This window comes from Juglans microcarpa x Juglans regia, chromosome 1D (assembly GCF_004785595.1).
Source record: "Juglans microcarpa x Juglans regia isolate MS1-56 chromosome 1D, Jm3101_v1.0, whole genome shotgun sequence".
Lineage (NCBI taxonomy): Eukaryota > Viridiplantae > Streptophyta > Magnoliopsida > Fagales > Juglandaceae > Juglans > Juglans microcarpa x Juglans regia.
Genome location: NC_054594.1, coordinates 83454 through 110012, shown reverse-complemented (window position 1 = coordinate 110012; position 26559 = coordinate 83454). Strand labels below are relative to the sequence as shown.

Below are 26559 nucleotides of genomic sequence, written 5' to 3'. Positions count from 1 at the left end.
TTAGATATTAAGAGTTTAGATGTATTTATGGGAAGTTGAAAAATGTTATAGGTCCCGCGTATAAAGAAGTTTTGAGTTGAGATGAATTAAATGATTTAAGAGTTGGATGTTTAGATGTTAAATTCTGCTTAAAATTAGACTGAATTGAATTGATCTCAATTCAATCCAAATTTCAAACAGGCCTTAGTCATCCTAATTCCTTTAGGGGGATTCGACCCTGTTTTTTTATCACATCCTTACTAATAAGCCAATGAATGTTTAATGTTATAGGTATGGACTCAATTTATTATAACCATGAGCAATAAGTTCTAAACTTTTCTTAATTCTTCTCTTTTCAAAATAGTTCATAACTTTTAAAATAAATCTATTCTAAAATATTATTGATAATAAATATTATATATAATTATTTTAAAAATATTTCCAGTATACAAATCTCAAACTGCTTAGCTCCCGTTCAACTCCAGCGAAGCGAGCCCAAGTACATCACCATAATCCTTCAGACTGTTGGGGGTAGTCTGGAAGTCCCAGAACTGAACTATCGCAGTCATTGTGTTCTGACATCAACAGAAAACTACTTTTTCTTATATTCTTTGTTTTCTTTTTTTACATCAAAATTTTACTGATCTTGTCGAAGTCTTATTTTTTAAAAGTGTTTTTAAAAATTCCATTTTGGAGGCTCTACAAATTAAAGCTTGTTGTGTTTTACAATTTCACTGAAGTTTGGTTGTTTGGGTGCACTTGGTGGTAAAGTTGAATCTTTAGACTGTTTGTGGTTCTCTTGAGGTGGATTTTTGTTTATTTAGTGGGGGTTGTGTTTTGATTGCGAAAAAAATAGATTTCAGACAATTGGAGTGCTGCAAAAATGCAAGAAAAACTATGCATAAATAATGCTACTCATCATTCTAACTTTCATCATCCTTCCATTATTTTATGATGTAGTATTAGGTGATTGTAAATTATTTATTACATTTTACTTGTAAACCTATTATCTAATGCCACATTTTGAGATGATGGAAAGATGATGAGAGTTGAGATGATGAATATATTTTTTCAATAAGAAATTGCCATATCCAGGCTTATCCAGCTTGGAACTATATACAGTGTTGAGATTATACAGCTTATTCATAGTTGATATGCGGCAGGATTCCAAATATAGTATTTAGGATAAAAATTATGCAATAAAATTTGTAACCCAATCCAGCTAATCCAATCCATCCCGCCAAAATTGACTCAAAAAAAAAAAAAAAAAAAACGATACAAGAGAATGTACAACACTAACTTAATTCTTGCTCTCAACCAGACTGCTTGATTGTACAGAGAAAATCTCCGAAATAACTGGAGGTCATCAACATGAATAATTAATACCCTTACCACTAATAATAATAGTTCATGTCCGAGTCATGCCCACAATTTCACATGCTAATTTCGGCCACGTCAACATTCAGCACTGGGATATCTAGTGAAGCTTCACAGGCCACTTGCTTTAGTGCCTTGTCGGCTTGGAATCATCAATGTGAAACATAAGCTACAAAAAAAGGGGGGGGTGCAGAACAATGCTTATTAATAACCAGATCCTCAAGGTGCCAAGAATTCTCTCAAAAGATCAAACTTACAACAATACTTTCCATGTCATTACCTTTGTCCCAACATAAAATGTCAAAAACATGCAACCCAGAACAGAGAGTCCTGTATGATTTAAGTTTGCATTAACGCCGAATCTACATTTGTGAGGGCAAAGGAAACCTACGTAAAAGGATATGATATTTTGGCATACCTTCTTGGAGGAATTGTGATACCAACCAATTCATGCCCGATGGTCCAATAACATAACCAACAAGGTTTGCCACCTACACAACGACCGTTTGAGAGGTAACGCATGTGGGGATAGGCATTTGAATAGGACATCTATATTTATTTAGCATTTAACATATTTTCATAACACTGTTAAGACACTGCTTTTTCATTATTATCAGTTTGGTAACTATATTTTACATAATGAAGTAGTTGAAATGATATTTATGCACATGTGCACTATATGTGATTGACAAATGATCCCTGCTATGTGTTAAAATTAACTGTAATATTTCTTAGTAAAAACTTCCTACAATTGCCAGGAGTTAACTAAATGTAGTAGCAAGAATTTGTGGATGCAGAGGTTTCAATTTTTATTTGCTATTTCCTTCACTTACTAAACTTGCGTGCAATGCAACTCATATTAAGCATTTACCTTGTCCTTGCCCACCTAGGTAACCAACAAAGATTACGTAGAGCAACTGACTTAGGTTTCAACATTTTCAAGAGCGGAAAGGCATCATTTCTTTGCTCAAAGAAAGCAAAGATAATAGCTTCTTTATTTTAAAGCCTGAATCAAAAGTAAAGATGCTTCAGAATTTTTTTTTTTTATCATTGTCTTGATATAATTTACAAGAAATCAGATAAGTTTCTAGGAAATTTTCAGAACAAAGATCCTGGACATAGTGCCTCCTCAATTGGAAACTCAAAATTATTCTAATGGCAATGGCTCTTACCTACCAGTTACTAGTTCAGCAAAGACATTACCAGTTTAGACAAGTATCACAGACTAATTAAGTACTTGCCAGTTATTGCATGTTAATTTAGGGAATATAACATTTATCCTTTTGATAGGTATTTATTACGCTATTGCTATAAGCATAGTGCAAGGACAGACCATGAGACAAGTAATGGTGATAGCACCGGCAAGGGCTCTAAGTTCTCGAAAAACAAACTCCCCAAAAGCACTGTCAACCTGATAATTAAATACAGTAGAAAATAAATATTCAAAATGCTGTCAGACAAGTACAAAGAAATTTTAAGAAAAGCATGATAAGAATGTTACTGTATATACATACAATGAAAGCACAAACAACAATAACAACAGTAACAATCAAATAGAGATGTTTTAGTGCACCAACAGAGATCTATTCAGCCATTCCTAAGAAAAGGTCTTCATCTAGGTGTGATTCTTTTGTGCTTTTGCAAAGGTTGCATCTTTTATCCCTAGTAGAGACATTTTCAATTCAAAATGAAAGCACCATTACCATCTCTTATTGACTCCACCATAAATGTGAAAGATCAGTATAATATAAGCATACTCAAGCACCAAGGTGACACTTGCTTTTGAACTCTCGAATAGCATGAGATTCTTTCATGTGAAAACGAAGATGATGGAGATCAAAAGGGTGGCTTTCTAAGAAGGACAAATCTGGAGGCTTCACCACGGCAGGTTGATTGTGTCTGGTGTAGAGTATTTGGACAGAAATGAATAAAAGGGCCTTCCAAGGGGTGAATCTATCTTCCAACTCAAGATGAGTTTTTAACAAGCTGCTTATGGATGTCCACCTCTTCTTCCTCCACTAGGCTGTATTCTCTTATGGATTCTATTGATTGTTTCTCTTCTGAGATAAGTTTCTGTTCCTTCTATTTTATTTTCTTCTTTTGGCATCCAAATGTACTCACTTGCAAACATCCCATGTACCTCAGTGGTAACCCCCTGCCATCTCCTATAATAGTTGCTCGATCATAAATCCAATCAACCACTTGTTAGTCTTGCTGCATAGACTACACAACACAAGTCTAGGGTGAAGGAACCAAGTTCTTCTTATGTTTTGCAAGAAAATTAGGAAAAAATGAAGGGAAAAAAAGAAAAGAAAAATAATCTCAACCAGAGTGGATATAATAATTAGTATTGATAGTCATTCCATGGTACCCGTATTTTTTCTGGTTAAATGAGTCGTGACTCGTATTTCAAATCATAGTGAAAGGAAAATTTTCTACTTTTCTGAACACACATAATATGATTCTTGTTGGGAAAAAAACAAAACTAGCCAACTGCAACACAATTACTAAAATCAAGTAATTTCTGGCAAATAGATGTGGCAGATAGACAGATATCACCTGAAATGTAGTTGCTGCTGATTTTAGCATCATTTCTGGAACAAAGAACAAGCATGTCAACCATGCCCATGAAAGAAGCTTCCTAATGTCAAAGACAGTAAGAACTCAGAAGAGTTGCAGCATTGAACTATCTTCTGCTTCTATTTTACCAAATAGAAACAAATAATTAAGAAGAAAAAACTCTATGAAAGCTAGGATTACCACTCTAAATCATGCCATATGGCAACAAATGTGAATATAACCCATACGTTAAGTAGCTTCTTCTGAGATCCCCCTAGAGGAATGTACATATACCTAAAATTGCAATCTTTATGAGACATACATGACATAGTCAAAGACAGGATTAGATGAGAAAACAAAAGTAAAGGAGTGAATGTTGCACCTCACAAGCCATTTGTTGTAGGAAGCATGCCAGTTTTTCCAAAAGCTTTCCAAGTTGCGGCAATTATTAATGCACCTTGGCATATTCTCTGGGGCTTCAATGCCACTTATCTACAGGCGCATAATTACAAGAAATGAGATTTTCCCCCGCTGTACTCAGCCGTCAATGCCCAAAACTTAAAGCTTCTTACAACTAAAGTTCACATTAAGCTAATCTAGGGCTATACTATACAATGAAGATGTAAAAGAAAGCTTAATAATTTGAATGGACAGCTTCTTTGGGAAAGATCCTCACTTTGCAATTAAGGTAACACCAACTCATTGTTATGGATTGGTGTTGTATGTGCAAAAAGAGTGGGGAGTCCATTCATCATTTATTATTTCATTGCAAGATTGCCATGATCTTATGGAATGATTTCTTCACTAGTGGGACTAGCTTTGGGTGATGCCAAGACAGGTGATCGATCTCCTAGCTTCTTGGAGAGGTCTTAAGAGTAACTCTCAGATTGCAGCAATATGGAAGATGGACCTAACAAAGGAAGCCTCAAAGATTGAGAGCGATCAATTGATGAGCTTATAGTTTTTTTTTTTTTTTCAATACTTTATCCCATTGGTCGGTTGCAATTGATTTTATGGAATGGCCTTCCATGAATTTCTTGTATCACTAATCTAGCAAGCATAAGTGATGCTCTTGTATATGCCCCATATACCTGGGCTTTTGCCTATTCTAATGATCAATAATTTGTTTGCCGATAAAAAATACTTAATTCAGTATTAAAAATGAAGCAAAAAAATTATCACTCCAACTAACATACCAGTGACCAAAATCGAAAATAGCGCCAGATGAGAAAAAACTTTAGCCACATGAAGTTTAAGACCTGATCATTATAAAGACAAAGTATGACATGCATTCTGTCAGTAAAGGGGGGAAATTCAAAATACAACCTACAACTCAGAAGGTAAAACTCAAAAAAGAGAAGTAATATCATTTCCTTGTTTATGTAGAAGCATAATTGCTCGCCAGGCAGTGGAAATCTTTTTTGTTATTATGGATATGCCTACTTTTTTTTTAAGTAAAACAAATAGATGTGTAAGCTTTAAAATATGGATAGTTCCTTGTAAAACAAATTTTCTCAGTATCATACTCACTGAAGTGAATAATTTTGACGTTCCACAACAACGTGTGGTTCATAAGTATTATGGAAAACTGTATTATCTCCCAATTCCTGACTTCTTTTTGGTGGATTATTCTAGGAGCCACCTGCACCGCAGTACGCCTAAGGGTACTTTGTATATAGACTGACAATATGAGGCTATATTCTATAAGGTATACCGATTGCCAATCATGGATGTCATGAGGGATATAAATTAGTGGATCTTTAGTTGTACTGAAAATTCCAAACATCAAATCTTGATAAAATTATGGGAATCTAAATTCTATTCACACTGCTACATACAATATTTGAAAGGATCCATTCTCAAATAATACAGTTGATCTCAGGAAAGACTAACATGGACTCTATAACTCGTATGCCCTAGAATCTAATCACAAAAACCAGTAACATGATAATCTTCAACTCTTACCCCATATCCGATAATGAATACGTCCATAGGAGCTAGCTGTTTCCACAAGCCACTATGGTGCAGAAACAAATGTTACTACTAGAAAATAAGACCAGACAAAAAAAATATATATATATCCTCCAGTTTCTAAGAGACTCACCTTATTGCAAAGGCATTATAATGAAATAGATGTGTCATTAGCTCCATTAGGACAAGACTAAATATCCAACGTAAACCATAATGAGTTTTATCTCTGGCTGAATAATTATTCTGAGGCACATCTAGCTGCAAGGAAATTGCAATACGGAAACTTGATGAGTATCTGACTTCTGATACATAATAATAAAAGACAAGTTATCAAAAGTAGATAAATTGATATCCAGTTAGGTTGATTATTTTTTTTGATCGGTAAACAAATTTTTATTGATCAAAAGAGAGACAGAGCGTGCCCAAGTATACGGGGCATATACATGAGCAATTTATGTCTAGCTTAGGGATACAAGGAAATCATGAAAATACCTGCCCTGAAAATCAATTACAATTGACCAATGTAGTACAGTATTGAAAAACAAAATTCTAAGCTCTTCCATTGATCTCTCTTGATCTTCAAAGCTTCTAGCGTTCCGCTCCCTCCAAATGCACCACCATAGACAAATGGGTAACATCTTCCATATGGATGCAATTTGAAAGTTGACCCTAATACCTCTCCAAGAGGCTAAAAAATCACATACCCTTTCCGGCATCACCCACGCTAACCCCAACCGTGCTAAGACTTCGGTCCATAAGGTCATGACAATCTCACAATGTAGTAAAAGATGGTCAACGGACTCACCGCTCTTCTTACACATGTAAACACCAATTTATAGCTATAATGCCACGTTTCCTTCGATTGTCTATAGTAAGAATCTTTCCCAAATAGGCTGTCCATACAAAAAAAGCTGCCTTTAGAAGTGCCTTTGTTTTCCAAATACTTTTCCATGGGAACGGGACTGAGTTGTGCATGTTTAAGGAATGATGGAAAGAACAGGCCGTAAACACCACTGTTATTAATACCGTACCGTACCGGCCGGTACGGCCGGTATTTGCTGTACCGGCCATTAGACAGGTACAGGTACTATATATATTTCGTACCGGCCAATATTTCGGCCTGTGTACCGGCCGATATTTTGGTCTTTTTTTCATTTTTTCACACTACAAGCTCATTTTTTTACCCTCAATTCAGACTAGGCTATTTATAATTTATATATATATGTATTTATATATAATTTATTCATATATAGACTATTATTTTGAAATATAATTTATATACATATATTTATATATATAATTTATTCATATATCAACTATCCCGAAACGGTACACGAAACGGTACCAGTACAGAAATGTTTTGTTCCAGTGCCTTGACCGGTACGACATCCAGTACGGTATTCAAAACATTGATAAACACTCCCTTCTTAGAAGGACGGCAATACATCTTATCTTCACCGTCCCCCGACACACGAGTGGAGTACACGAGATCAAAAAAGGCCGAAATGTCATCCATCTCCCAATCTTGTGCATCTCTATGGAAAGTGAGGTTCCATTGGAAGAGCCATTGGAAAAGATAATTAGATCTGCGATAGATGCTTCTTTCCTTCTTGCTGAGCTATAAACTTGTGGATAAACATCATTGAGTGCCCGATCACCACACCATAAGTCATGCCAAAATTTTACCTTAACTCCGTTGCTGACTTTGAAGCAAGTATGTGCTACATAGATGTCCCACCCTCTTCTAATATGATTCCAAAGCCCTACTCCATGAGGTCCACCTTACCTCATTAGAACACCACCCTCCCCATGATTCCCCGTGCTTCAAAGCAATGACGGTTCGCCACAAGGCCTCCCATTCTTAGTGATATCTCCATAACCATTTGTCAAGCAAGGTTTGGTTGAAAGATCTCAAATTCCATATTCCCAAGCCTCCTCCTTCCTTGATGGGGGAGCAAATTGTGGCCCATTTCACCAAGTGAAATTTAAACTCTTCCTTGATCCCTCCCCAAAGGAAATCCCGTTGAATTTTCTCCATACGATAAGCCACCTTAGCAGGGAGCAGAAATAATGAGGAAATATGTTGGTAAGTTAGAAAGAGTGCTTTTTATGAGAGTTACTCAGCCCCCTTTGGATAAGTACATCATCTTCCAACTAGCTAGTTTCCTCTCCATTTTTTCTATTACATCATCCCATATAGATTTCGATTTGAATGCCACCCCCAACGGAAGACCGAGATATTTCATGGCCAACTGAGTTATCTTGCACTCCAAGATGGATGCCAGACTCTCCACATTGGATACATGTCCCACTGGCACTATCTCTGATTTAGCCAAATTCACCTTCAAGCCTGACACAACTTCAAAGCATAATAAAAGAGCTCTCAAAGCTCGAATTTGCTCATGTTTGGCCTCACAAAATATTAGTGTGTCGTCAGCAAACAATAGGTGAGAAATGTTAAGTGAGCCTAAACTTACCTCTCCCATTGAGAATCCTAATATGAACCCTCCCTCTACCGCCCCTGAAATCATCTTGCTGAAAGCTTCCATCACAAAAACAAAGAGAAAAGGAGAAAGAGGGTCTCCTTGTCGCAAACCTCGGGAGCTTTTGAAAAAATCTTTGGACGTACCATTCACCAATACAGAGAAATAGGCCGTAGAAATACAATGAATGATCCAGGAACACCATTTAGAGCCAAAGCCGCATCTCTCCAGCATATAAATTAAGAAACTCCAATTGACGTGATCGTAAGCTTTCTCCATGTCTAACTTACAAAGGAGTCTAGGCTCTCCCGATTTAATACGACTTTTCAGACATTCGTTGGCTATAAGTATTGAGTCAAGGATTTGCCTACCTTGAACAAATGCATTTTGAGGCTTTGAAATCAAGCTTTCCATCACCTTACTCAATCTGTTTGCCAATACTTTAGATAAAATTTTGTATATACCACCCACCAAACTTATGGAACGAAAATCTTTCACTTCTACAACACCGGGCTTTTTGGGAATGAGTGCTAAGAAAGTAGCATTAAGAATTTTCTCGAACTGCCCGCTTCCATGACATTCATGGAAAACCCCCATGATATCATATTTAAGCACATCCCAACAAGTCTTAAAAAAAAGCCATAGAGAAGCCATCGGGCCCTGGAGCTTTATCACCCGCCATACTGTTGATCACCGACCTGACCTCCACCTCCTCAAAAGGCCTTTTGAGTCGTTCTGCAACCCGTGGGTCAAGAACATCAAACACCAACCCGTCAAGTCTCAGCCTCCACTCAAATTGTTCTGAGAACAACTTATCATAGAAATTGACAATGTGGTCTGAAATCTCGGTATGGTTGGAAGAGGCCACCCCATCTATCAACAGAGTATCTATAGCATTGTTCCGCCTATGTGAGTTGGCTACTTGGTGAAAGAACTTGGTTCATCTATCCCCTTCCTTCAACCATAAATCTTGTGATTTCTGACGCCATGATATTTCTTCCAAAAGAGACGGCCGTTCAATGTCCACAATAACTTGGGATTTGCGGGCCCGCTCGGTTTCACAAAAAATTGTCACCTCTTCCGCACCCTCCAAGTCCTTAAGCTCCTCCATTAAAACAGATTTCTGGCTTTCCACATTACCTAACTCTTGTGTATTCCACTCCTTTAAGTCCTTTTTCAAAGACTTTAATTTGCAAGCCATCTTATAGCTAGCATTACCATGGAAATTGTAAGAAGACCACCATTGTCTTATTCTGTCCAGAAAACCCTCTGACTTGAACCACATGTTCTCAAATTTGAAGTACCTTGGGCCTCTTCTAATGCCCCCACAATTCAAAAGAATGGGAAAGTAATCTGAACACAACCTGGGTAGTCTCTTCTGAATAAAATTCGGAAAGTGTGCCTCCCATTCCAGTGAGATTAGAAATCTGTGTATCCTTGACCAAGATGGAAGATCTCGGTTGCTAGACCAAGTGTAGGAACCACCAGCAAGAGGAATATCCTGTAAATTCTATTCAGAAATGAAGTTAGAAAAATCCACCATGGGTGGGTTGAAGCCCGAACCACCCGATCTCTCACTCGGGAAACGGATGACGTTGAAATCACCTCCAATACACCAGGGTAAGTCCCATATACTGCTAATACCGGCCAACTCATCCCATAATAAGCTTTGAGACCGGTCAAGATTAGGCCCATATATGCCTGCAAAAGCCCACTGATAGCCATTCATGACATTCTTGAACGAGCATGCCACCACATAATCCCCCAGGAAATCTTCCATATTTTCTACCACTCTTTTATCCCACATAACTAGTATACCCCTAGATGCTCCATTAGACGATAAATAATGCCATCCCACTTGCAAATAGCCCCACAAACTCCTAATGATACGAAGAGAAATAACAGCCAGTTTAGTTTCTTGTAGGCAAACAATGTCTACTTTCCAACTTCGGAGAAGGGATCTAATACATAATCGTTTATTCACTTCATTGATCCCTCTCACATTCCAGGACAATATATTAGGCTTCGTTAACGAAAGAAATGTCCCTCCCTTTTGCTCTATCTCTCCCCGAAGTTCCATCCTTATTATCATAGTTAATGGAGCATTGCAAACGTTTCAACTCTCTCCTTTTTAACGGCTGATTTAATTACCGTGGATCGACCAGCTTCCATGGCTACTAGGAGGGCCATGAATTGGTCTTTATACCCATCACAGGAAATTCCCACCCAACCATGAAGCTCCTCTACTTTTTTTAATACCCAATCTGATGCTTGAGGTGCAATATGAGGTGGGAGCATCTGTAAGGGTAGCGGGCTCCCCATCTCCTCCTCCTCCTCACTGCCCACAGAATCCACAAAGAGACTCAGCTGACTGGTACCCGTCTCCTTTCCATCAACATAATCCACTCCCGCCAAGAAATAAACCATTTCCTCCACTCCCAGCACCAAAAACCTCTCGTTTGACCCACCCATGGCTTCCTCAACATCGATCGGGACTATCTGTGTCTGATTAGAAGGCAAAGACTCGACAACAGTAATTAGAGCAGCCTCGCCTAAATGTCCCGAAACTTCCCCTTCCTCTAAGGGAGTGCTCATGACCTTATCATTGCTCGCAGACGTCTCCATTGACATCGGCGAAGTTGTCTGTGCACCGATACCTTCCGTCGTGGTGGTCTGTGCAACTATCGGCCCTTCATGAGCAATAGAGGCATCAGAGAACCCTCCTCCATGCTCTGGTATTGCAATCTCCGGCGACAGGACATCCATCGGAGTCTCTGCGACCTTAGGAGGCGGCGGTGGCTCGGCCCCACCCACCAATGGGCCAGCTTCCTCCTGATGGGAGCGATGGTTCGTCTTCCTCCAGAAGGATCCAACTTTTTGTTGGGCCTTATTGGGCTGAAGCCCATCACGGCCCACTGCCTTTGCTTTCCCCTTGCTTACGGTTGCAATGGGCTCCTTGGGCTGGGCTAAGCTGTAGCTTCCCACCCAGGCCCAGGCCCAGGCCCAGGCCCAACCCACCATCCCTTTTAATTCAACGCAGCGTTTTAACCAACACACCCTATATGTTAAATCTCCCAGCCGCGTCTCCATTTCACACAGAGCCTGCAACACATTTTCCTCTTTCAGCCCTGCAAAATCTCTACCACCTCCATCCCGCAACTGAGCACCACCCAAAGAAGTGACGGGACCTGACTTCAACAGACCTACTTTCTCTACACCGTTCACGTCTCGAGGCCTCACCAACTCTCTACCCCCTTGAAAAACGTCGTTGTACGAACGGAAATTTGAATTCTGCGACGTCGTCGCTGGTGGTAACATCCGCCTTGAACCACCAATACTTCCAACTTCCATCAGCACTAGCGCAAGTTTTTTCCAACCCATTGTCCCTGCTCTCAGGAATGAAGATGAAACTCCGACGTCCCCCCCCACCATACTCCACCAACGCCATATATTCTCCCCTGGAGTTTATACATCGTTGAGCAATATACCCCTTGTCCCCATCTGGATGGGTAGTATAGAATCCCTTTCCCTCCACCAACAAGCACTCTTCCAATGCATTAGAGAACCAACGTACTATCCCCAGCCCCAAGTTCAAGTTTTTTACTACTTTCCATCCCCTCTCTATAATATTCACATACCTCCCGTCCCCAGACACGTCAAACAATTTAGATTCAATACTGATGCGTTTCATGGCCATCATACTTTTCTAATGAAAATTGCTATCCAGTGCACCGTCAAAAACCCTTAAACGCCATCGGACTCAATACGGAAAAAAGAGATGAAGAGAAAAAAAAAATGCTTGGTGTACGGAGAGAAAAAAAAAAAGAGGAGAGAGAAAAAATAAAGTGGCTGGACAAAATTTAGGTTGATTATCCACTAATACGTATGCTATACAAACTGTAGTCTAAAGAAGCAAGGGAAAAAATCCTGGTTAGTGACAAGTAGAAAATTCAAGAAAGTTGGGTCTACCTCAACAGTTCAATCATATTCTGGATACATCAGGAGACAGATCTAAATATATTAAAAATGAACTATCCTTACAAACTCGAGTAAAAGATCAGATACCTGAAGCGTACTGTTAGGATTTGAGTTTTATATGCCAAACACCCCTTGTGAAAATATGGTTGCTTGTATGGTGTTCCCTTTCCTAGTTCTAATTTCAGTATTTCATGGCTCTTTTCACCTTTGTAGTAGAGTGTGTTTGTGTATACTTTCTGCATACAGGGACAACATCCCTTTTTTCTTTAATAAAGTTTATCCTATCCATCAAAATAAAGTATGAATTGGACCATGAAGCTTACCTTATTAAGAGCGGGCACAAGCGATAGGTAACAAAGAAAGCAAGCTCGTTTTATTCCCAATATGGTGCTTGATATGTTGGCTTGGTATAATGACAGATCTTGCAGGCATGGAGATAGCATGGACACAGATTTGTTGGAATGGGAGATTTTGTAGGCAGGCTGATAGTCAGGCACAGAAGGTCATACAATTGTGCCTTATGTGGTGTTTGTGGAGACAAAGGAACCCACATCATGAAAAGCTTGCACATTTAAAGACTATGATAACTCAGTCATGGGTTTGAAGTCGTTTTAAGTTTATGTTTCATGTAGTTGGCTAAAAATGGTTGCTTCACATTTACTTCTATAATTGAGTTTCTAGATATACTAAACCTCGGGTATTAGATTTTTTATATTTTTTTTAGGTGTTAAATTTCATACCTCCCATGTGCTGGGCTCTAACCCTTTCTTTGTACCTATTTCACAAAATTTCTGAGAGAAGAAAATATTTTACAGCAGGCTGAGAATTCACCTCAACCATAAAGGATACCACAAAGACAACTTCTATACAAATGAAACACTAAATAAAAGAAAGAATAAAAAAATATAATTAACAGAAAAGTCAAACCTGTGAAGCAAATGCATTGAAGTTTATAATTGGCCCAGCAAGGTAGAGGGGAGCATATACCAAGTAACAAATGTATGTGCTGTATGTATACTTGCCATTCTGAACACCTCTCTCCTGGGGGAACATACCAAAAAGTCACAAAAACGAGGATATTTTCTGATAATTAAAAACAAAGGGATCCTTCAGATGATAGCTGATATAAGTATCCAGAAACTACAATGTTGCTACTCACAGTTAATTAGAAGCTAGCTAACCTGCAAAGTTTGGTAGCAAGTTTTTCCTGACTTGCAAATATCGCAACGTTGAATATGCTTCTGCAACCACCAGAAAGTGAATATCAACAAAGTTACTTCTTAAGTTGTAAAGAGTTAAATCTGTGACAACATTACTTCTGCAATACCAGATACTATCATGGAATTTTAGGGGGCTGAATGAAGAGGATAAGCACCTTTGTGTCAGTTTGCTTACAGATTGGAAACCTGATATGGTTTGTTTTCAAGAAACAAAACTGAATCACGTTTCCTAAGTTTTTATGACTGCTGCCAGCACTAATGAAGGCATGTTGAAACCCCTTTTGGCCCATGATTGGATCTGTCTAGGGAACTTTAGAGTGACTTTAAAACACCTAAAAGACTAATCGTATATAGTGTGTGGCCTAAACTCTGCGAAGCATGACAATAGCCACATTTGCATGATCCATGTATACAAAAATGAACATACAGGCATTGTATGAGCATTCAAGGAAGGAATCAATCAGAAGTATGAAAATAGGTACCTTTTTTATCGGTAACTTAAAGAGGATAAATCAAATCTACCCCTTAGTGTAGCAAGCAACGTTTAGACAAACCTAATAAATACCTTAAGTGAATAGTAATTTGTTGTGAATGCTTTCCTTAGGTCATTAAGGAGGTGTAGAACGACGAGGCTAGGCTAAGGAAGCGAGGTAAGTAGATATGATCATGCCATTGTGGGTGGCAAATTCTCAATCACATGATTTATCCAAATGTTTCTAAGTATATCCCATGGATTGTTACCTTTTATTTGGAAGCCTCTTTCTGTATCTTATACGATACATCAGAAAATGCAAGTTTTTATAAATGTTTTATGTTGCATATTTATGAACATGTCATGGCCCTAAACTAATGAGCAAGGAAAACAAAGCGAGCGGTGAGAGCCGCTCGCCGTGCCAACAGTAATGTGTGCAAGAATTTTTGGAGGGGTAAAAAAAAATAAAAAAACACTTATAAAAAAAAAAACATTTCATGTTATGAAAAGTTATGATGAATGCATGAAAGGAAAGACAAATGAAAATAAAGAATGAAAGGACAATGTTGGAAGCTTGACATTTATCATATTCCTTCCATCCCTGAATCATGTGCACCTTCCAAAAGCATATTTTCAGGAATCAGCTTCAAATGTTTTTCCACCTATCTACCATATATTTCTTTTCATCGTTGCCCCCACTTCAAATCAAATTTTATCTCAACATAAAATTCATTTGATGACATAGGGCATTATTTGAAAGTATAGAAAAAAACAAACTTCAGCTTTTTAGAAATACAAAATTATGGCACAAAAAAAGAAGGAAATCTGAAGGTTTTATTGTGGAATGGAGGGAGTAAACCATCATTGCCACAGGCTTAGACAAAAATCTTTTCTCTATAAGCAAAATAAATTTGATTGAGTCAAGTAATAAGGCGTAGTTCAAGTACACATGAAGTATACAAGAGAGAACACCTAGTTACAAGTTAGGAGCTAGGAAAAAGATACAAGAAAATCATGAAAACTAGCCCCATAAAAAACAATAGTAGATATAGGGGCCCAAAGAAATAACGTATGAAAATAAAAACATGTAAGTTCTTCTAATGACGTTCTCAATCTTCAAAAGTTTGGCCATTCCTTTCAAGCCAAATACACCATATGGCATAAAGGAATCATTTTCCATATGGCAGCAATTTGGGGGTTACCCTAAAAACCTCTCCAACAAGTTAAAAGATTCACCACCCTCCTAGGCATCACCCATGCAATTCCAATCCTATAAAAAATCCCATCCCATAAAACCCTTGCCCCCTTCACATGAAGTAATAAATGATCCACGGATTTAACCACACTTTTTACACATATAGCACCAATCCAAAACAATGACTCCATGCTTTCTCAAATTGTCCAGAGTCAGAATTTTCCTATGGGAAGTCATCTAAACAAAGAAAGCAACCTTGGGAGGCACCTTACTCCACCAAATGCACTTTCAAGGTTATGGTTCGACTTGGCATAACATGTACAAGGATAGCACCATGAACTTCTTACTCCCAAAATGATTTAAAGCAACATATCCACCTCACCACTGCCAATGCTTGAAGTATACCGCAACCTGAAAATTTTGGAAATTTCACCCACTTCCCAATCCGGGCATCTCAAAGAAAATGAACATTCCACTGTAAAGATCCACTAGAGCTGTCCAAATGATCCGCCACTGAAGCATACTGATCATAAGCAATCCTGAAGAGGGTAGGAAAGGCAATCTTGAGGGTCATATCACCACACCAAATTTCATGCCAAAATCTGACCCAGGATCCCTCACCAAACACAAGTCTAAATGTCAACCCCCCCCCCCCCCCCCCCCCAAAAAAAAAAAAAAAAAAAAAAAAACCAATTAGACAAAAACCAAGCAGATGAGTATTTTTTTTTATAGGTAATGAAAAATTTATTAGAAAATGCATGGCATAGCTTAAGAACAAAGGAAGTACTAAAAAAAAATCTAGTAGATGAATTAAGCAGAGGCCAAGCTGATCCACACAATAAAAGGAGGAAGAAAATGGAAGTCACAAAGACAAATGTACCTTCTGATCAAAATGAGAATATTTATCTGCCCAATGGTAATCATATCCAAAGCTTATCATCCGCAAAACAACTGTAACAGGAAATGAAAATTGAAACAGAACCACATAAAGAAACAATAGTTGCTGATGTCTGAAGAACTAAAAGTCAGAACCTATAATTTCGAATTATGCTTCCATTTTATGTGAAAAATCTTCTTTGTAGGCTCCAGACAGAAACAAATCAAGTGTTTTTCTTTTAACTAAGTGGATAGACTGTTTAACAGACTATCGAGTCAGGATTCTACGTGCAATGGACAGATTACACATTCTTAATCTCATTATAATAAAGTTTCATCACTAAAATTCCTAATTTCATGGAGTTTCAACTGATTTAGTCACATCAAGACAAAAAAGTGTCCTGCTAATCCTATCTCCACCACTGGCTATATGATGTAAAGAGGTTCCCTTCTTAGTGCATGTTGTCATTATGAAGAAAAAAAGGCTATAACTTCTTAGGTGGTGCTCATGTAAAGAGGCTACTTACTGCCATTGAAGCGGGCCACTCACAAGCTAAGAAATCAGGGTCGAAAAAACAGCGGGAGCTCAAGCGTCTTACTTGGTCATTAAATTATGAAGGAAGTTCAAGCCGAGAAAGATCAAAAGGGAAGGGGCTTGCTTCTCCTTTATGAAGCCAAAAATCATATCTTGGAACGTCCGGGGGCTAAATGAGGCAAATAAGAGGCTTCAAATAAAAAATATGTTGCAAGAATGGAGGGCAGACATAGTATGTTTACAAGAAACTAAATTAAAAACTATTTCTAGAAGACTAGTTCGAAGTGTTTGGAGCTGTACTTATGCAGATTGGGTGTATCTTGCTTCAAACGGGGCTTCAGGAGGTATTTTAGTAATGTGGGATAAAAGAGTTGTTGACAAAATGGAGGAGTTTGTGGGGGAATATACTATGGCATGCTCTTTTAAGAGTGTGGTAGATAATTTTGTGTGGGCCTTTGCCGGGGTTTATGGTCCAAATCTGGACAATGACAGAAGATTTTTATGGGAGGAACTTGCTGGGCTACACAGTTGGTGGGAACTTCCGTGGTGTATAGGAGGGGATTTTAATGTCATTAGATCAACAAGTGAACGGTCAGGTGAGAGTAGGATGCGACCTGCAATGATAGAGTTCTCTGATTGTATTTTTGAGTTAAACTTGTTGGATATCCCTCTCTCGGGAGGTGCTTTTACTTGGTCGAATAATCAGACATGGTCCCGGTTGGACAGATTTCTCATCTCACCGGAATGGGAGGTGCACTATCCGGAGGTGTGCCAAAAGAGAATGCCTCGTCTTTGCTCAGATCATTTTCCTATCTTATTGGATTGTGGGGGCATTCGAAGTGGGCGCCATTATTTTAAGTTTGAAAACATGTGGCTGAAAAGTGAAGGTTTTGTGGATAAGGTGAGGCAATGGTGGTCATCTTATCAGTTTTATGGTAACCCCTCTTTCATTTTAGCCAGTAAACTGAAAGCTTTGAAAAATGACCTTAAGCTTTGGAACATACACTCCTTTGGAGATTTAGGGGAGCGTAAGAAACGCATGGTGGATGAATTACAACAGCTCGAGTGTATACTTGAAGTTAGAGCTCTCGTACCGCAGGAAATATTGAGGAAGACTGAGTTGGTTTTAGAATTAGAGAGAGTACTATCATTAGAAGAGATTTCTTGGTGCCACAAGTCGAGAGCATTGTGGCTGAAAGAAGGGGATCGGAGTACAAAGTTCTTCCATAGAGTTGCCAACTCCCATAGAAGAAATAATACCATTGAAATGTTGAATATAAATGGTATGGTGTGTAAGGAGGCCCCTGTGATTAGTGAACATGTGGTGGATTTCTATGAACAACTACTTACAGAAAGAGAGGGATGGAGGCCAAAGATGGATGGCCTTGGTTTTGATACGATTGAGCCTCAAGAAGCGGCGTGGTTAGAGAGGCCCTTTGAAGAAGGGGAAGTGTATGAGGTAGTGAGACGTATGGTCAGAGATAAAGCTCCCGGTCCAGATGGTTTCTCGATGGGCTTTTTCCACTCTTGTTGGGAAGTGGTGAAAGTAGATTTAATGAATGTGTTTCAGGAAGTTTCATTGGTTGGGAAGTTTGAGAAAAGCATAAATGCTACTTTTATTGCGTTGATCCCTAAGAAGATGGGGGCGGTGGAGATTAAGGATTTTCGACCCATCAGCCTGGTGAATGGAGTGTATAAAATTATTTCAAAGGTTCTGGCTAACAGATTGGGGGTGGTTCTGGGGAAGATTATCACCAAAACACAAAATGCTTTTGTTAAGGGGCGACAAATCTTGGATTCAGTTCTTATTGCTAATTAAGGACTAGATAGCAGATTGAAGGCTGGATCTACAGGGATTCTGTGCAAATTAGATATGGAGAAGGCATATGACCATGTAAACTGGGATTTCCTCTTGTATGTGCTGGGTAGATGTGGCTTTGGGGTGAGATGGTGTACTTGGATCAGGTGGTGTATCTCTACGGCCAGATTTTCAGTCTTGATAAATGGCTGTCCGACTGGCTTCTTTAGCAGATCTCGAGGTCTCAGACAAGGAGATCCTCTGTCCCCACTCCTTTTTGTTATCGTTATGGAGGCATTGAGTAGGATGATATCGGCAGTGGTCACGCATGGGTTGGTGGCTGGTTTTCCGATTGGTGACCCCAATAGGGGTATTATTATTTTGTCTCACTTACTATTTGCAGATGACACCCTTTTATTTTGTGAGGCTGATCACAACCAGTTGAGGACATTGAAGGCTCTGTTATTATGCTTTGAAGCAGCGTCAGGCCTGAAAATTAATTTTGACAAGTCAGAATTAGTACCAGTGGGGAATGTGAGCAATACTAGGCAGTTAGCTAGCATTCTTGGGTGTAAGATAGCTTCTCTTCCCATTACCTATTTGGGATTACCTTTGGGGGCTGTTGCTAGGGCCTCATCCATTTGGGATTCTGTTATTGAAAAGATAGGAAAAAAATTGGCAGGATGGAAGAGATTGTATTTGTCGAAAGGTGGCCGGGTTACTCTCATTAAGAGTACCCTTTCTAACTTATCTACGTACTTTCTATCTTTGTTTCAATTGCCTGTCAGTGTAGCGGCTCGGATTGAGAAACTGTATCGTGATTTCCTATGGAGTGGGCTAGGGGATGAATTCAAATTTCATTTAGTTAGCTGGGACAAGGTGTGTAGACCAATCTCGTCAGGTGGGTTGGGCATAAAGAATTTGAGAACATTAAATCGGGCTTTGCTTGGGAAGTGGTTATGGCGGTATAATTTGGAAACCGGAGCTCTATGGAAACTGGTGATTGATTATAAACATGGAAGCTTATGGGGGGGCTGGTGCACAAAAGAGGTAATTGGGGCAAGTGGAGTGGGGATATGGAAACACATTAGGCGCGGGTGGGGGGACTTTATTACTCATTCTAAAATGGTGTTGGGGAGGGGATCCCGTATTAAGTTTTGGGAGGACATTTGGTGTGGGAGTGAGGCCCTAAAGGAGGCATTTCCAGCTGTTTTCCGTGTGGCTCGCAACCAGGTAGCATCCATTGAGGACCTCATGATTATATCAGGGGATCATGTGCAGTGGAACGTGACATTTAGTAGAGCGGCACAGGATTGGGAAGTAGACATTTTTGAAGCCTTTTTCAGCCTCATATATTCTGTGAAGCCGAATAGACAGCAAGCTGACAGCTTATGGTGGAACCCGACGGGTAAGGGCATCTTCTCTGTTAGATCCTTCTATAAGTCCCTTTCCCACACCACAACCATTCAGTTCCCGTGGAAGAGACTTTGGAGAAATAAGGCGCCTCCGAAAGCGGTTTTCTTTACATGGACAGCAGCATGGGGGAAGATTCTGACCATTGACAACCTGAGGAAGCGACGGTTAGTTATAATAGACTGGTGTTGCTTGTGTAAGAGATCAGGTGAGACAGTGGATCATCTATTGTTACATTGCGAGATAACGAGAGCCTTGTGGGTGGAAGTTTTCAGTCGAGTAGAGTTACCCTTCGTGATGCCAGAAACTGTGGTTGATCTGTTGGCCAGTTGGACACTCCCGAGAGGCGTTCAACAAATTAAGGAGGTGTGGAAAATGATCCCGATCTGTATCATGTGGTGTATCTGGCAAGAGCGCAATGATAGGACTTTTGAAAACAAGGAGCGGTCGCCGGGGGAACTTAGAGCTTTACTTTTCCGTACTTTAATGTTATGGGCCATTGCTATAGATTTTAATGGCCTGAATGTACATGACTTCTTAGCTTCCCTTTCGTTGACCTAGATAGGTTTTATCTCCTGTATCCATCTTGTGTACTTGGGTTTTTGCCTATCTCTATTTATAATATTATCGATTACTTATAAAAAAAAAACTATAAAATAGATATATCAGATTACTGCTTTAAACTCATAAGATTATACTATAGAAGGCAAACACATAACCAAGAGTACAAAAATTTTAAACACCATGATGATTCAATGACACTCGGATCCCAGAAAACAGTAGTAACCAAAAGAAAATAGATTTCTAGAGAACACACATACAGCTCAAGAACAACAAAAGCAACTCAAACAGGGATAAACCTAGTCACAATAACTATCTTCTTTCAAATCAATCAGCTCGTGAACTCATCCATCAGAAAATTGCAACACCGACAAACTAAGTCCAAAGAAACTTTCCATCTGCCAACAGCTAACTGCAACTCAGATTTAGTAATTCAATAATATCTGCTACATTCTGCCTCTCACTGCCAGGTCTTTTTTTATCCGTTTAAATAATGAATTACTTTATCACTTCATCAGAAAGTCAATTGTCCAATAAAATTCATGTCAAGTAGATTTGCAGCAATGTGAAAACTTGGGTTGTCCTCATTTGGATATAAAGAAAGAACCAATGGGGAGCTTACCTGCACATAAAACTGGTAAGACTGTTACATACCATGTTATTAGGAGAGCTACAGAGGTCAGATCAATGTCGTCTGGGGATGTGGATTACTATGTTATGGGAAATACAAACAATACTGAGGAAATGCTAACAACATAACAATTGGACTAGATGTCAAAACTGTGTTAAGGTAACCAAATGCAGTGCTTTGGCACATAAGTTTATCAAATGTATAGATCATTTGCTCATTGGAGATAGTTTTCCTCGATAATAGTCAACTTTAGTAACATTGGTCCAGATGCAAGTCTGCCAACAAGGCAGCATCTACCAACATGGCATGAAAAATGTAAATGGAATCCGATTACACAAACTATGAATCTAACAATTCCAAACCCAAGAAAAATATTGGAACTCAAATCTTAACAGTCAAAAAGGTTGAGTTTGAGTAGATACCAAAGTTAAAGCATATATGCCATCTAAAGGTACCCCGGAAGTTGTCCAAAAAAGCCCACTGTTTCCTAAGCACAGCACAGAAACACAGCCATGATAAGTAGATATAGCATACATGAGTTTTTTTCCATAATATAATTTTTATTGATGATAAAAAAGGTATCAAAGCACACTGGGAGTACACATCAGATATACTTAACTAGAGAAAGTAAAAGATAAGAAAGTCCTAAAACGGGCTGAAAACTCGAACCACTTCTTTTAACCCAACTGTACCACATTAAGCAGAATGAAATCATTTCCCATGATCTTCAGCAGTGTTCACTCTTGAATTGACCTTTTTTAACACACTAATAGAGCTACCACTTGTCTCGACATCACCCATATTGACCCAAAGATGTCAAAAACTGATTCACACAAAGCACTAAATATCTGTCAATGAAGTAAAAGATGATCTGCGGTTTCCCCAGCCCTTTTGCACATGCAACACCACTCCATTATCACAACATGCCTCTTCCATAAGTTCTCCAAGGTGAGCATCTTCACTAATGCAGCCATCCAACAAAGGAGGCCATTCTTAGGGAGGCATTACTTCCCCAGATGAACTTCCAAGGGAAGATAACATGTCATGAGGGATCAATGCACTATAGAACAACTTGACTTCACTCTCTATAGAACAACTTGTCTTCCCCGTTCTAGCTCAATGCACGTAGAACAACCGAGCCTAGAATGCATTTATGAGGTCCATTTCCAATCCTGTGCTGCACTGATAAAAACCACTACCCATTGAGGATATCCAGTTGAAAGTTGTAAATTATTGGCCACCGATGCTTCCTTAACTCAAGCAAGGCCAAATAGATCTGGAAAAGCCCTATGAGAGGTTGATCTTCACACCACACATTGTAATAACTACATGAATATTTAATAAACTAGCATGCAAAACTCACCCTATCATGGAGAACGAATACCCTCCATAAACACGATTGCATAGAAGAAAAAAGATATTGAAACTCCATATTACAAGCAAGAAGTACTTCTTTCCTGCAAATATCTATAGGGGAAAAAAAAAAAAACTCAGTAAGATAAGAATAGTTAGAAACATTAGTAGATAACAATGACAATGAACATTTCAATAATCAACTAAAGGATTAGACATAATCCAATAAGAAAGCCTGAATTTAAAAAACAAAAAAATGCTTGCAAACACACACTCACTCATATGCAATGATGAACTCAACTCAATTGAACTAAACCCTTAACTTCCATAAAACCAAATGGGCAAGAAACATCAACACGAGTAGAATGCTTAAAGTGACTTTCCCAACTACGTCAGGAACCTAGCAATTAATGGATAGGTAGGGCTGGGTAGCAAGGGCCCACTACCTGGACTGCAGGGAAATGAGCGGGCAACTTGCCTGTTATCCTGGGATGGGTGGTCGGGGTTATAACAAGCCTTCCTCCTCCTCCTCCTCCTCATTTTTTCTCCAAAAACGATGGGTCTCTAAAGATGAGGCCCATAGTTGTGCACCATGGGCCTCTGAAGAAGAGATCCACAACACGCAATCATGGGTCTCGTGTGCCTTCCAAAGTAGCTTTCTTAGTATGAACGTCCTCTCTCAAGAATATTTTGAGCACTGACAATTTGAGGAAGCAGGGTCTCATTATTATCGATTGGTGTTTTTTGTGCAAGAAGAATGGGGAATTAGTTGATCATTTATTACCGCACTGCGAAGTGACAAGACTGTTGTGGGATAAGATCTTTAGAAGAATTGGTGTGGCTTGAGTTATGCCTTTGAGGGTGGTGGATTTAATAGCTTGCTGCAAGGATATTTGTGCTTTTAATTTTTAAAGGACGGGTGGAGAAAGTGCCACTCCGCCTAGGCAGGATTAGGGGACGAGTGAGGGTGCTACCATCCTATTTAGGGCAGGTAGCACTATGGATAGGCACACGAGGCCTAGGAGCAATGTACTTATGATACTTAGTTGACATTCAAAAGAAGTATTTAATGAAGTATAAGTTCAATGCATCCTATTTAGCAGAAAGACAGATATTCCTTCCTCATTATCAAACACTCACTTATTCACAACCGCCATGTGGGATGTGCTCAATTTAATTTAGATGTTGCAGGAGTTTCACATCATTGAATTACATAAGTATCATCATCTATGAATGCAAGAATATGAAATTATGAAGGTAAAAAGAAATCGATCAGTCAAAATTTGTATCTAAACAATCAAAGAAGAAATCAAGAAAACTGAATTATTTTCTCTACGTAGAATAATTTTCTTATTAATTGCAATATTTGCTACATGATGTACACAAACTTGCATGGAACGAACCTTTACTAGAAGATAATTAAATGAAGCGATCGATAGGATGAATAGGATGCTGCAGAGCAGAAAATAAACAAGACAAACAAAAATAAAGAAGGAATTAAAAATCTATGAAGATTAGAGAAACGCCATGGATCACAAAGTGTTTAAAATATTGTTCAAGCACTGAGTTGAGTTATAATGAAAAGCACATACCATGCCCCGTGCAGATATGAGAGGTATATCAAAGAAATAAAAAGCCAAACAATGGACATCCCCCTCTCTCTTAAACCAAAATAAGCCCTCGACTTATTGGCCACCAAAGTAAATATCCCAAAAACAACGGTAAGAACGGGTAAATTTCCACGAAAGTTCCTCCATTGAGCATCCGAGCTATCCTGCACCAAGGAAAATTTAAAAGAAAAAGAAAAGAAAAATAAGGAAAGGGGAGGGAGACAGTACATTGGGACGTTGAGTAAATATTGTGAGCCATCCGGGGCGTAAACCGTGGAGTTGGGAGTAAAGATCTGTGATTTTGCGGAATCAAAAAAATTCGGAAATTAATTTTGGATTTGTTAAATCAGTGATAATTGAAATAAATTATTGATTACCGCGAGAGAGATGGAGGGATCGACGAATGATGATGGAATAGAAGGCAATCGCGTAGAGGATGAGCAAGCCGAGCTCCATCCGCTTCCACCTTCTGCTATTATTACTACCGCTATCAGAATCGTTCTTCTTCATGGCCTCTGGTCTCTCTGCAGTCGACGATCCGTAGAGACGGCTTCTTCCTAACTAAAAATTGTTTCCTTTGATTCGAGTTCTGTTAGGGAGATTCTCAGAGAATGTTTCAGAAAATATTTTATTTTATTTCGTCTTTATCTAATTATTATAATTTTTTTAATTTTTAATATAAAATAAAATAAATAATTTAACTTTTTTAAATCTCAAAATAAAAATAATATTAAAAAATATATTCTAACAATATTTTATCTAACTCTTTAACTTTAATCTCAATTCATCTCATCTCATCTCATCTTCGAAAACAAACGGCCTTCTCTTATATGTTGGTGAATGTAATCGAGAATTAATAATAAAAAATAGATAAGGATGATGTGATGGAATGGAAACAGGGATGGAAGGTGTTTGTAAAATTGCTCAAAAGAGCCGCACTGCATTGATAAGTGATTTCTCAGGGAAACCCAACCTCCTTAGATAGCTTATGCATATTCATATTCATCTTTATATTTACATAATATCTCTTCAAATTAGTCTGTATTGAATTATGTATCTTCAAAATTTTGCATAATTATGAGCAGTGTTTCTTCAAATTATTGTTCACTCTCTAAACATTATTTTACTATTTTTTCTCTCTCCTACCATTTGGATTACGCAAACAAAGAAATCAAAGGGGACCAAACGAGATTGATAATTGATTATTTGAAGCATATCAAGAAAAAATAATTTGATAATTGCTTATTTGAAGCATATCAAGAAAAATAATTTTAGGAAAAAAAAAATAATATTTTATTATTATTTGGTTCAAATATGCATAATCCAATATGAGAGTTTTTCTTAATATGCAAAATCAATCTTCAAAAGATGTGATTTTACATATGCATATAGAGAAACCAATGCTAGTGCTCTAAATAGTAACTACCCGTGTTCCCCCTTCAGTAACAGACTACCATGTAAACGACCAAACTGATCCTCTAACTACATAACATCTCTGCCCAAAACGCAGAGCTTCATAAAAGTAAAGCTACACTTAAAAACTATAGACTACGCTGTTAAAGGCTTACATAAAAACGACCCCGTTTATTTCTCTACTCAAAGCTATGTCGTTCCATCACAGATAAGATCCCTTACTCTGTTATCTCTTTACTTCACTTTCCCGATCTCCTTTCTTGCTTCTGTCAAGTTCCAAGCTTTCTCCTTTTCATCTCTATCAACACTTCTCTTGAGTCCCTGACAATCTCTCTTCCTTACAAGACCTTGCCCACAAGGTATTAGTATAGGTTTTGTAACTTCCATAAACTTTTCCAAGTGTTTTCGTCTAAGGAGATCTCGATCCATTTCACAAGCACTTATATCATCGATTGATGTCCCTGACTCCTGATACGGCGGTCCAGCACAACCTCGGGCTCAGGTAAGATCTCTCATTCGTCGTTAGTAGGTGGAAACGAGGGTAAAGGTTTGATCTAATCTCCTAATTTCTTTTTTAGGCATGAGATATGAAATACGGAGTGGATCTTCAACATGGGCGGTAGATCAAGTTTATAGGCACAGATCCCAACCTCTGGACCCCTTGAAGGGTCCGTAAGACCCTGGTGCCAGCTTCACGTTACAACATATGGCCACCGTCTTCTAACGGTATGACTGGAGTCTTAGGTACACCCAGTCACCCTCCTTGAATTCCCTCTCCGTTCTGTGGCGATCTACGAAGGCGATCTGCGAAGGTTTTCATATGGTGATGTGCCACCTAGAGATTTTCTTTCAAAATCTGAGTATTTGAGTTCTGTTTTTGAGCATTTGATCCATTATGTCATTGTTGGAGGTTCCTGGGAAGTAGATTAGCAACCCTAGGGGTGGGTACCTGTAGAGTGCCTCGAATGGGGTAAATTTCGAGGAGCAATGGTAGGTGTTGTTGTACAACCACTCTGCTAGTGGTAACCATGGTTTCCAAGTCTTAGGTTTTTCCCTCACATAGCACCTTAGGTAACCTTTCACACTCTTATTGAATGCCTCTATTTATCCATCGCTTTGTGGGTAGTAGGCAAAA

At 38.7% G+C, this 26559-nt stretch overlaps 1 protein-coding gene across 4 annotated transcripts; it reads right to left on the bottom strand.

Annotated features, from left to right (window-relative positions):
* Positions 1-1202: 1202 nt before the first annotated feature.
* On the bottom strand, positions 1203-24623 carry LOC121250192 (membrane-bound O-acyltransferase gup1). 4 transcript variants are annotated; one of them, XM_041149201.1, is made up of 19 exons: positions 24389-24623; positions 24240-24304; positions 23994-24175; positions 23805-23853; positions 22412-22515; positions 21471-21535; positions 16115-16185; positions 13529-13588; positions 13275-13388; positions 6020-6144; positions 5881-5932; positions 5112-5174; positions 4298-4407; positions 4117-4209; positions 3916-3997; positions 2690-2767; positions 1775-1847; positions 1637-1686; positions 1203-1525 (listed from the first exon to the last, which is right to left on the bottom strand). In XM_041149201.1, exons 1-19 carry the CDS (start codon positions 24519-24521, stop codon positions 1484-1486), a joined length of 1611 nt encoding a protein of 536 aa, XP_041005135.1. In that variant the 5' UTR covers positions 24522-24623; the 3' UTR covers positions 1203-1483. The 4 variants fall into 4 exon arrangements, 3 of the variants coding, with proteins under 3 accessions (XP_041005135.1, XP_041005150.1, XP_041005159.1); XR_005937730.1 differs by lacking the exon at positions 1203-1525 and adding an exon at positions 2228-2362 and having other exon boundaries at positions 1631-1686; XM_041149216.1 differs by lacking the exon at positions 24240-24304 and having other exon boundaries at positions 24389-24529.
* Between the last annotated feature and the right edge of the window lie 1936 nt (positions 24624-26559).

What these genes read in the sequence shown, in the direction of transcription:
- LOC121250192 (XM_041149201.1), bottom strand. Translation starts at nt 24,521, where the DNA reads ATGAAGAAGAACGATTCTGATAGCGGTAGTAATAATAGCAGAAGGTGG. An exon ending in TATTTACTCAACGTCCCAAT is followed by an intron (nt 24,176 to 24,239) that starts GTACTGTCTCCC and finishes TCCTTGGTGCAG; the next exon opens with GATAGCTCGGATGCTCAATG. An exon ending in TTAATTATCTTCTAGTAAAG is followed by an intron (nt 22,516 to 23,804) that starts GTTCGTTCCATG and finishes TTTCCCCTATAG; the next exon opens with ATATTTGCAGGAAAGAAGTA.